The sequence below is a fragment of the Mastigoproctus giganteus genome, chromosome 7, assembly GCF_048544385.1.
Source record: "Mastigoproctus giganteus isolate SK-2022 chromosome 7, ASM4854438v1, whole genome shotgun sequence".
NCBI classification, from domain to species: domain Eukaryota; kingdom Metazoa; phylum Arthropoda; class Arachnida; order Uropygi; family Thelyphonidae; genus Mastigoproctus; species Mastigoproctus giganteus.
The window spans coordinates 92962775-92975285 of NC_143581.1; the positions used below are offsets into that span (position 1 = coordinate 92962775).

At 38.8% G+C, this 12511-nt stretch overlaps 1 protein-coding gene across 1 annotated transcript in view; it reads right to left on the bottom strand.

The window, feature by feature from the left end:
- The window catches only part of LOC150083079 (transmembrane channel-like protein 6), a 238024-nt gene that overhangs the window by 91310 nt on the left and 134203 nt on the right, over nt 1-12511 (bottom strand). The window contains exon 7 of the mRNA XM_090378383.1: nt 9659-9865. Coding sequence (XP_090234509.1) covers nt 9659-9865 — 207 coding nt within the window. The remainder of the gene's footprint in view (nt 1-9658; nt 9866-12511) is intronic.

Consider the following 12511-nt stretch of genomic DNA (forward strand, 5'->3'; position numbering starts at 1 on the left):
GTGAGTAAGCCAGGTGTTCGCCTTCACAGTTAATACAGGTGGGTTTTGCGGCCGAACATGCTGTTGTTTCGTGGTCCTTTGCACCGCATCGAGCGCATGCAAGGACTCCACGGCAGGCCATTTGAGAATGTCCATACTTCTGGCATTTAAAACACCGTAAAGGGTTCGGAACGTATGGACGCACTGAACAATTGATGTATCCAGGTTTAATCTCGTCAGGAGGTTTAGGAGAGTTAAAAGTCAGGCTAACGCTCCTGGTTTTAACAATTTTTCCCTCCCTTTGCGCAGTAATTCTCTTGATGGCAATAACTCCCTGTGGTTTTAATTCGGAGCAGATTTCCTCCTCGGTTACATCGAGAAGGTCCCACTCCGAAATGACACCTCTCGATGAATTGAGTGTTCTGTGTGGTGTCACCGTTATGGGTATTCCTCCGATTGATGTTACTCGGAGGAGATGTTCTGATTGCCTGTCATTTTTAGATTCAATCAAGAGATCCCCAGAACGAAGCCTCTTAACTGATTTGGGTGAACCTGCTAACCCATCTAACCCTTTTTGAATAAAAAAGGGCGACATTTTACCAATCGGTGTCTCATTGGTAGAATGCATAATTAAAAACCTTGGGATAGGCCCTGATGGTAATTCGGTTCGCTGCCTCTTTTTAGCAATAATGCTATCTGTCTCCTTTTCATTGATTTCAGATAGGGACCGGGTTGGGGCCCCTGAAGAAGTGAGTTTATCAGGATTCATGGAGTTTTTTAAATTGTTCAGTGCCCAGGCTCCCCACCCACCACGGAGCCCAAAGGGACGTCCACTACCCGGCATGCAATAAATGCGCTCGGGAGTGGAACGCCAGGGCTACCCAGACACTATACCTGCACCGCCGCCAGCCTGAATCCTGTCCCTCGGACCATGAGGGTAGGGGCGTGGCATTGACACGGTTGACCCTCGCAGGCGAGCCTACTGGCCGATTGATCCTAGCCGGGCCTTCCAGAACCACCCGTCTTGTCAAAGCAGGGGCGAAAGTGGTGTATTGAAGCTGGGCCCCTCAACCACCAAGATCCCCCTTTCCGAATTTCCACGGGTCGCAGCGCACGGCAAACACGCCGGATTCCATTGATGTAAGCCTGGAACCTGGGCTGTGGGCATTGGATCCCAGTGATGCTAGTCTGGAAGTCCAGCAGCATCACTGGGAGGTCCCCTCACCACGTACTGGTGCCCACTTTGAGGGGTTTAGAAAAGATGTAGAGCTGCTGGAACGAGTACAGAGAAGGGCAACGAGATTAATGAATGGAACAAAGGGTTGCTCTTACAAAGAAAGCCTTAAGATTTGCAAATTACAGTGTCTGTTGACTAGGTACCTGTGAGGTGATCTGATTGAGGTGTATAAGGGCTTGAATGGTTTGAGCAAACTCAATGCTGATGGGATTCTGCCTCCTGACCAGATTAATCCTGAGGGGACATAAATTCAAATTGAGGAAAGGCAGTTGTAGAATAGATATGCAGAGGTATGCTTTTAGCCAGCATGTGGTTGATTGCAGTAACACACTTCCGTTTGTTGTTGTAGAAGTTGACAGCTTAAATAAATTCAAGGCAGAACTAGATAAACAATTGGAGCGAATGGATGGGTGAAATGGGAAGTTTTTTTTTTTTTTGTCTGATGCTCTATAAGCTTGCTTTCTTGCATCATATGCTTCTACTAATGATAACCTGCTCAGCTCTATTCTTGCTCTTTGCTTAATTTTGCAAGTATCAGCACCCAAATTTGATAACAGAGACAGAAATTAATGCTTATGTTGACAATCACTTGAGTGGTAAACATGAAATTTACAAAGAAAAATAAACCACAAATTTTAAATAGTGAATATAGTTTGTATATTAAATTATATTAAATGGCAGTGGGACAATCACTACAAATCTGTATGATGATTGAGCCCCCCAGTCATAAGAAACAAGGAGGAGTTCAGCAAAAGCCATTTTTTCATTCAAAAATGATTTAAACTGAGAAATATGGAATTTCAAAAAAAATGCAAGCAAGAAGCTTGTTTTGTTGTTATTGTTATTTGGTTTTAAGGAGCATTAGCAACTAAGGCCATATTGCTCTGGGGATATGCGGTGGTCATTCCCTGACCTTTCCGCATCCTTCGTATTTGGTGGCTCGTGGGCTTGAACCCCGGTCTAATCAAGAAGCGTGTGCTATGCACTGCTGCTCCTGCCCACCTGGCTATGGAGAGCCAACAAGCAAGCAAGAAGCATAAAGCAGTTTATTTTAGAATGGAGTAATGAGTACTACACATATTGGGTCAATAACGCTACTTTATGATAATGACATTATCCAGTATAACACATAGAAAATGGATAAAACAAATGATTACATGAGCAATCATTTGTTCTATCTGTCAGTTTTTGTTTTTGTGAAGAAAAAAAAAAACTGATTCAGTAAGATTTTGCTGAAGTATATATATTAGTAATATCCTATGGGAACTATTCAATTGAGTTAATTGTGCAATGCAGATCTTATGCAAGTATACAATCTGGCATACAGACTTAAAAATTCATGTGCACAAAAATATAATGTTCCAACAGTTATAGTTACAAGTTAATTCAGAATGATAAGCAGAATACGTAGCTGCCAACTTTTGAATTTGATACAGATAGAGATCAGGCAAGTATGCAAGAGAAAAACAGGAGGTATTTCGCCTAAAACAGTTGAAAAACAATAGGATTTCAGCAAAAAGCAGGAGTGCTTCCCAAAAAAAACAGGAGGAAACAGATTTTTTGAAGAACACACACACACACACACACTGCACTAGAAAATTTCATCGACAACATACATATTTTATATTAAAATAAACATGCAGGACTGCTCACAGTAAAGCATGCTTTCAAATATTAGCTCACTTAAGATTTTTCTATCTATGGATTTCCATTTGGATTTTCTATCAAACACCAAGGATTTTGATTGCTTCAAGAAAGATACTGTTCCAGCCTTTACCCTCTTCAGAAATGCCGAGTCAAAATTTTGTTCACAACAATGACCTTGTTGTCTAGACTTCGCTGACAGGAGCATTTCAAAAGTTCACTACAAAGAGAAGATATTAACTCAGTTTTTGTTTTTCTAATCTGGTTAATATTCTCACTCAGCAATGAGTGTGAGAGAATCTTTTCACCAACCAAAGATCACAATTCTTTCTTCTTCATGATAGCATTGTTTGGTTTGCACACGAAAACTGGCAGAACTGATACTTCAAAACATCTATTGCTTCATCTGTCTCTTTATGCTTTACAACACTAAGTTCTGAAACCTGTCCACAGAAAATTCCAAATTTGAAAATTATGCACTGCAAAATGATTATGAAGGTTGGCAGGTTGCTGCATTTATATCATTTTTTCAATGGTAACTTGTGCACCATGCAGTCACATGCAGAAATAAATTTCCTCACCAAATAAAAAGAATCCTCCCCTTTTTAAACTGTCCATGATCCTGACAGTAGAAATGCTTATGATTAAGTCAGAATTATCTTTATGATTTAGTCTGCTATGGTAATAAATTTCCAAAATGGAAGTGGATGATTTGAAAACCTTTGGCAAAATAAATTTGTGCATAAATTCTTCAACTCCTTTAGCAGTGATGACCTGAGTATATGGATGTAGGGTACATTGGATTGAAAAGCTATGTTTGGATTTTCAAAAGGCATAACATTTTAAGGAAACAAGCAAACTACTTTATTCGAGTCAGAAGAGAGGGATATTAACAGAATTTCTAAACTAATGAGGATAACATGTTTATCTGCTTACTTAGCCTGCTTAGGATTACTTTCACCAGAAGTTCTTTTTCTTAGTGAGTTCATCAATTTGTCTTCTTTCAAAACTTCTGGATCATGAACTGGATTTGAACGTGACTCGCTGCCGGTCTAATGATTGCTTGTTGTAATTCTGTAATTTGGTAACTCTAAAAATGCTCATATTGCTTTTCCCATCACTCTAGCCTTCTTTATAAACAGACATGACAAAGTTTGCTACTGTTTTATCAAGATACTTAAACATTTAACTAAAGACAGTCAACATGTACACATCCTTCAAAATCTTTTTTACTTCAGTGGAATGCACCAGTTGAAATTGTTAAAATCTGTCTTTCCTTTTAGCACCGCTTTCTAGATAGTAGTAAATTTCAACAAAGTATTGATCCACTTTCACAAGAAGGCATGGCAACTCCCTTTTCAGTACACAAATTAATAAGATGAAAAGGACAATTATTACCATCAAGTGCTAAATCTCCTTTTTTAATACTTTTACTACTCCAGATTTTAAGCCTACCATAACAGTTGCATTATGAATATTAAGTGCCAGCTTTTAGATGGAATAACATATGCTTTCAGGTTGTTCAGATGTCTAATGTTGTACTTGTGGAGTCACAATCCAAGGCTGATATTAAGGGCAAGCTGCTTTCAATACGACAAGTTATATCCCATTGTAGGACCCTTTTGTTAATTACGAAAGGGTCCTACAATGGGATATAGCTTGGAATCACTTTGATTACTACCATCTGTAGCAATCAAAAATTGCCCATTTTTCAGAGTTATCTCAACACTTTCTTTCCCTGTACATGCAATTTCAATAACAGTGTCTGTTGTTATTGTTCTCCACAACTGTACTTTTTTGGCTGTTTCACTATTAGGGAATATATTTTTGAACAACATGTCTGAACAATCAACACAACTCAGAGGATTATCTTTTATGACAAAAGATGTGAATAAACATTTGTCATGTATGATGACAAGGAAATGGTTATCTATGCATTACTTTCTGTTGCTATGATTACATTGTATTTCCTGCTTGAAATTGAAAAATCACATCTACATACTGTACACAAGGCAAATGCATTAACTCTTCCAGATTTATATTTTAGTATTAAATCAGCTCACACCAACCATAAGAATAAGCATTTACTGTAACTAGAATATTTATTTACATATTAAGATAAAATAAATATTTACAAAAAACTGCTATTATATTAAATATACATGTAAAAACATTAAAACTGTGATAAAATCCTTGAGATAAAATACACTAAAATAAACCGGATTAAAAGCGATAAAAACGATAAAAATCTCTGGAGCTTTCGGAAGCTTGCGCTCCCTTCCTCAGCAGTAACAAAACTTCCTGCAGCACGTCCATATATAACAGGCTCACGGTACCTATACACGTGGTGCAGTCGGCGCATGGTCTGAACTGGAAGCGGAAATAGCTCGGGAACATGTTAAGCAAAACCGTTCATCCGTACTTAGGATAATAGTTTCAAACAGAGGATGCATACGCATACCTCTGTCCCTATTCATAATATTGTGGTCGGATGAACAGATTCGTAGGCTCTCGAGCCATTTACGGTTCCAGAACCCATGCGCTCGATCCATGATAACCGCATCCTCTGGGGAAATTTGATGCTGCTTCTCCCAAAAATGTTCGGCCACAGCAGATTTATTGTAATCAGCGGTTTTTATAGCATTTACATGCTCCCCCAGACGATCCTTGAGCCGTCGTTTTGTCTCGCCCACATAACATTCCCCACAATCCGGGCATTCTATCCTGTATACTACTCCACTACTCAGGTCCTTTGCTATTGGGTCTTTTACCTGAGACAACACAGTGTGCAACCTCCGCCCGGGAAGCTGCACACAGCGTGTTTTATAGCCCCGCAAAATTCTAGCGAGATGCTCAGTAACGCCCGGATAGTAAGGAATGTATGCGGTAGCGACAGGAACAAACGGTTCCTGACGGTTAGACTCTATTCCTCTACTAAATCTGTCTATGATCCTCTGGGGGTATCCGCATTTTCTAAGGTCTGCTGTGACCCGTCTAATTTCACATTCTTTGTCCTCAGAGGTGGTGCAGTGTGACCCTGCTCTATCTAGTAGAGCTTTCACTACACTATTCTTATGCTGCCCAGCTTGTGCTGAACTATAATGGGTGTACTGGCCTCTGCACATAGGTTTTTTAAACACAGAAGTTTTTAGCCTAGGGCCTACCCTAGAGACCAGTACATCCAAGAAAGGAAGGGTACCTCCTGTTTCCACCTCTGAGGTAAATTGTATAAATTGGGAGAAGCTATTAAGCCAATGGAGTGCATCATCCTCTCTCCCCTTCTGGACCACGGTAAAGGTATCATCAACATACCTTTTCCATTTCTTTATGGGAAACTGACATCCACTAAAAACCCTCTCCTCTAACTCCTCCATGGCCAGATTGGCCACGATGGCGCTAATAGGAGATCCCATGGCTGTACCGTGAACCTGTTTGTACATAACACCTTGGTACACCATAGTGGTGCTGGCCAGACAAAGTTCCACACCCGAACAAATATCCTCTACGTTTAAAAGCGATCTACTACCCAAAGAGACATCATTACTCAAAGATCTTCTAACACAATATATTCCATGTTTAATTGGAATGCATGTGAATAGTGACACCACATCAAAAGAAATCATGCTCTCGTTTTCATTTACAGTCAAATCTTTCACAAAATTCACAAATTCTTTACTGTCTTTTATGACATAGTTGGACTGGCCCACTATAGGCGAAATCAATTTAGCCAAATACCCTGACAAAGCATATGTGGGGCTTCCTATAAATGATACAATAGGTCTGAGTGGGACTTCTGTCTTATGAGTTTTTGGAAGTCCATAAAACCTCGGGAGTTGACATCCAGTAGCATGTAAGAACCAAAAGGTCTCCTTGGAAATCTTCTCTGCCTTTAACCAATCCTGTACCAGTTTATTAACTCGCCGCTCTAGGCCAACCAACGGGTTTCTCTGAGTAACTTTATACGTATTATTGTTCTGTAAAAGGTCCATTGCTTTTTTGTGATAGTCTTCTTTGTTTAGGACAACCGTCGATCTGCCCTTGTCCGCAGGTAAAACCACAATACCGGAGGCCCTAGCTAATGAGATCCGGGTTAAATCTGCCGTTATTTTGAGCCAGGTAAAGAAAGTATCTCCGAATCTTAACTTTAGTCAAAGAAAGGCCTTGAATGAACTGAGAAGAGACGATGGAATTGTGGTTTTACCTGCGGACAAGGGCAGATCGACGGTTGTCCTAAACAAAGAAGACTATCACAAAAAAGCAATGGACCTTTTACAGAACAATAATACGTATAAAGTTACTCAGAGAAACCCGTTGGTTGGCCTAGAGCGGCGAGTTAATAAACTGGTACAGGATTGGTTAAAGGCAGAGAAGATTTCCAAGGAGACCTTTTGGTTCTTACATGCTACTGGATGTCAACTCCCGAGGTTTTATGGACTTCCAAAAACTCATAAGACAGAAGTCCCACTCAGACCTATTGTATCATTTATAGGAAGCCCCACATATGCTTTGTCAGGGTATTTGGCTAAATTGATTTCGCCTATAGTGGGCCAGTCCAACTATGTCATAAAAGACAGTAAAGAATTTGTGAATTTTGTGGAAGATTTGACTGTAAATGAAAACGAGAGCATGATTTCTTTTGATGTGGTGTCACTATTCACATGCATTCCAATTAAACATGGAATATATTGTGTTAGAAGATCTTTGAGTAATGATGTCTCTTTGGGTAGTAGATCGCTTTTAAACGTAGAGGATATTTGTTCGGGTGTGGAACTTTGTCTGGCCAGCACCACTATGGTGTACCAAGGTGTTATGTACAAACAGGTTCACGGTACAGCCATGGGATCTCCTATTAGCGCCATCGTGGCCAATCTGGCCATGGAGGAGTTAGAGGAGAGGGTTTTTAGTGGATGTCAGTTTCCCATAAAGAAATGGAAAAGGTATGTTGATGATACCTTTACCGTGGTCCAGAAGGGGAGAGAGGATGATGCACTCCATTGGCTTAATAGCTTCTCCCAATTTATACAATTTACCTCAGAGGTGGAAACAGGAGGTACCCTTCCTTTCTTGGATGTACTGGTCTCTAGGGTAGGCCCTAGGCTAAAAACTTCTGTGTTTAAAAAACCTATGTGCAGAGGCCAGTACACCCATTATAGTTCAGCACAAGCTGGGCAGCATAAGAATAGTGTAGTGAAAGCTCTACTAGATAGAGCAGGGTCACACTGCACCACCTCTGAGGACAAAGAATGTGAAATTAGACGGGTCACAGCAGACCTTAGAAAATGCGGATACCCCCAGAGGATCATAGACAGATTTAGTAGAGGAATAGAGTCTAACCGTCAGGAACCGTTGTTCCTGTCGCTACCGCATACATTCCTTACTATCCGGGCGTTACTGAGCATCTCGCTAGAATTTTGAGGGGCTATAAAACACGCTGTGTGCAGCTTCCCGGGCGGAGGTTGCACACTGTGTTGTCTCAGGTAAAAGACCCAATAGCAAAGGACCTGAGTAGTGAAGTAGTATACAGGATAGAATGCCCGGATTGTGGGGAATGTTATGTGGGCGAGACAAAACGACGGCTCAAGGATCGTCTGGGGGAGCATGCAAATGCTATAAAAACCGCTGATTACAATAAATCTGCTGTGGCCGAACATTTTTGGGAGAAGCAGCATCAAATTTCCCCAGAGGATGCGGTTATCATGGATCGAGCGCATGGGTTCTGGAACCGTAAATGGCTCGAGAGCCTACGAATCTGTTCATCCGACCACAATATTATGAATAGGGACAGAGGTATGCGTATGCATCCTCTGTTTGAAACTATTATCCTAAGTACGGATGAACGGTTTTGCTTAACACGTTCCCGAGCTATTTCCGCTTCCAGTTCAGACCATGCGCCGACTGCACCACGTGTATAGGTACCGTGAGCCTGTTATATATGGACGTGCTGCAGGAAGTTTTGTTACTGCTGAGGAAGGGAGCGCAAGCTTCCGAAAGCTCCAGAGATTTTTATCGTTTTTATCGCTTTTAATCCGGTTTATTTTAGTGTATTTTATCTCAAGGATTTTATCACAGTTTTAATGTTTTTACATGTATATTTAATATAATAGCAGTTTTTTGTAAATATTTATTTTATCTTAATATGTAAATAAATATTCTAGTTACAGTAAATGCTTATTCTTATGGTTGGTGTGAGCTGATTTAATACTAAAATATGAATTTTCCCAACCTCAGAGGCCTTTTTCAGGATCTTCCAGATTTTACAAGAGAAAAATCTTGTGTATGTCTTCTGAAATTTTATGTTGTATTTCTTTAGCATTATAGAAAGACTGTTAATTAGCTTCATGCTACACGGTATAAAATGGATGCAGATAACAGAGAACAATGCTATTAGCTTACGATTCTATTTTGCAACACTAGGCATAACAACAACCAGAGACACCTGATGTGGTGATCCCTGTTCATTAATAAAAATAAGCAGAAATCATAAAATTTTTAAAAATATCCAATTTTAATATAATTTTATTTTATTCTTTTTGTGAGAAGAAAAAGAGTGAGATAAACCGTTTTTGCTGAAAGGCAGAGAAATGCTTTGTCAGCAACTATATTAGGATGTCAAGATGGATCAGGGTCAAATTGAATAAAAAAAAAGATTTTTGTAAATCCAGAGAGTTAGCAGCTATAAAAATAATGACTTTATTTGAAAATCTAAGACAAGAATAATTATATTATGAAATGCATAATTCCTGTAATAAATAGATGAATAGAAAAATATAAAATTATTATTTGGAAATAAGTTCTTACACAAAAATGGTGTATCCCGTAGCAAATGAAGCCAATATGAAACTGAAGAATGTTAATATCAAAAATACTGTCTGGGTACGTGCAGCTCGCCACGGTTCTGCAGATGGATGACAATTTAAGCTGACACTGAAACTTTTTACGTAAAACAGAACGATGAACATAACTGTTATAATCACTGGAAGAAATGGACTATAGTATACACCAACCCTAAAAAAAAATAAAATAAAGTAAAATAAAACAAAAGAAAATAATAATAATAATAATAATAAAGTAAAATAACTGCACACATTATTCACACACACACACACACACACACACTATAATGCAAGTGTAATTTCCCTAAGCCCACTTTTCTAGCTGTCTTCTTTGAAAAGCATTGCAATCATTGAACAATTTTCTAATATTCCAGGTTTACTGTTGAAACATCTTTTCACAGATAAGAAGTTTGCTCTATTATTTTGACTATTAATAATACATTCAGCAGATGAATTAAAAGTAGTAGTGGAGGAGGAACGTGATCAATTAATGAAGTTTTGAATATATGCAAACAGCAAGAAAATAACCAAATCTTTAACATAACCTGGCCTCAACAATGTTCCTCTACATACACACTATTCAGACTCCCTCCAATCACTAGCTGGTGAAATATCCAGTAGTCAGTGCCCACAAACTCCACTTTAGGGCAGTACCCTTGAATAAGGACTACAGCTGCTGCACCTACATGTGAGTGGGACTTAGAGCCATCCATATAGATTATGGGTTTCCCAGTATGTTCTGAAGCATGATTAGCATGCAGCTGTTGGATATTAAGTTATGGATTTGCATTTTTTGGCAACTGAGCAAAGGTATAAATCAATGTCTAGCTCATGTCTATCCTGTGGAGGTAAAGGCATATTTGTATTTTCCTCAGTTCTATTGAGATCAATTTTCCACTTATGTACTATTTCTCGAAGGTGTATCACAGCAGGCCTAGGTTCAGTAGGCTTATTTTCATAGAGTGTTGGCCAAAAAGGATGGCTGAGATATACCCTGCAGGGGTGGGATGGATAGCTTTTTATTCTGGGGGCATATTGACAGAATAGGCTTTGTCTTCTAAGATAAAGTGGGGATGTCATGTACTTCTATGCACAAGCTGTGAACTGGCAAGGTTCTGTAAGCATCTAATGAAGATAAGAGCACTGTTTTGGATGGTGCTGAGAGATTGTAAGATGCTGTTTTTAGCTGAAGCATATACTATACTTTGTAGTCTAATCATAACAGAATTAGAACATGATATAAATTCAGCAATAACTTCCTGTGAGTACCCCAAGACATTCAGGATACTGCATAAAGGATATTTAAATTCTGTATTTCGCAGGTGAGTAATATGATAATGAAAATTTTGTTTGGTGTCTAAACTAAAACTTTTAGTTTTAGTTTAGACACCAAACTAAAACTAAACCTAAGTCTTGTGAAATTTGTCATGGGTATTTCTATGCCTTTCAGTGTTAAGACAGATTCTGGATGAAGATACCGCAATTTATAAAAGTGTATTGCTGAAGTTTTCCTTTCAGTTAATCAACAGCCGTTGTATTTTGTCCAATTTTAAATTTTTGTAATGGACAACTGTAGATGTCTTTCAGTGGTAGCTGTGTTCGATGATTGACAGGAAACAGCCAGATCATCCACATACATATGCTTCTACTATAGATGGAATGTTACTGGTATGTATTGCAAAGAGTTGTACTTCAAATCAATCCTTGAGGTACTCTTTCTTGCATGTAAATTGAGAACAAAGCATTCTGGAATAATTCTTGAAAAGTCCTGAGATGAAGAAAATTTTGAATGAATTGAGGCAGATTACTGCTCAGTCCAAGGTTGTAAGGTTGTGTAAATCTTGGAGGATTCCATATCTCCAGGTGTTGTTGATTAATATCAACAACACGCTTTATTAATATCAAAAGTTACCATCACCATATGTTGTTTTTTTAACAAAAGTGTTTTGAATGTGAGCTTTGAATTTAATGTGGATATCAGATGCAGACCTGTTACGACAGAAACCAAATTGGTGGTGCAATACAGTATCCTGATCTTCAATAATTCAGATGAGTCTTTTGTGAACCATCTTTTCTAGGATTTTTCCTAAACAGCTGGTCAGAGATATAGAGCCATAACTGCTGGGAGGAGGAATTATCTTTCCCTGGTTTTGCTGTGGCTACCACTATTGACTGATGCCACATATCAGGGTAAATGTTCCTCTCAATGATTCTGATGAGCTTCAGCTTTGATTCATTTATAGTTTATAAGATCCTGCATTGCATCATTTCAGTAAAAAATGTTCCATGCTTTATTTTGTTTCTTTTTGGCAAGAAAGCAGTCCCTTGTCCATGAACCATTATACCACTGCCTTGGAGTATTTGACTTTGGTATTATGTAGGCATCAGTGGGTATAGTAAGGATTGATTGATTGATTTTAGGTTTACTGGTGCAACAGCAACCTAGGCTAGTATAGTAAGGATCAAGTGACTATCAAACTGGATTATATTAGAAAATTGTTCCCAGTTGGCTTGGTGACAATTCCAGGAGGTAATTTGTTGGTTCCAGATAAATTATATCCATCTGTATTTTTCAATTTTTAGGAAAGTGATAACTGTTTTGAAGATCGATTAATACTGTCCATTCAATGCTAGGATAAATGGATGAGGAACATATGGACAGGTCCAGAGCAGAGCTAGATTCTGTAGTGAAGTTCAGAGATGCCCATAAAGGGTGATGAGCACTTAGATTACTTAGAAGGCATACGAGGAGGGGTAGTTGATTTAGTAAATTGTCAAATTCTGCAGTGGAGCATGATATGTTGGTTGATATAAATGG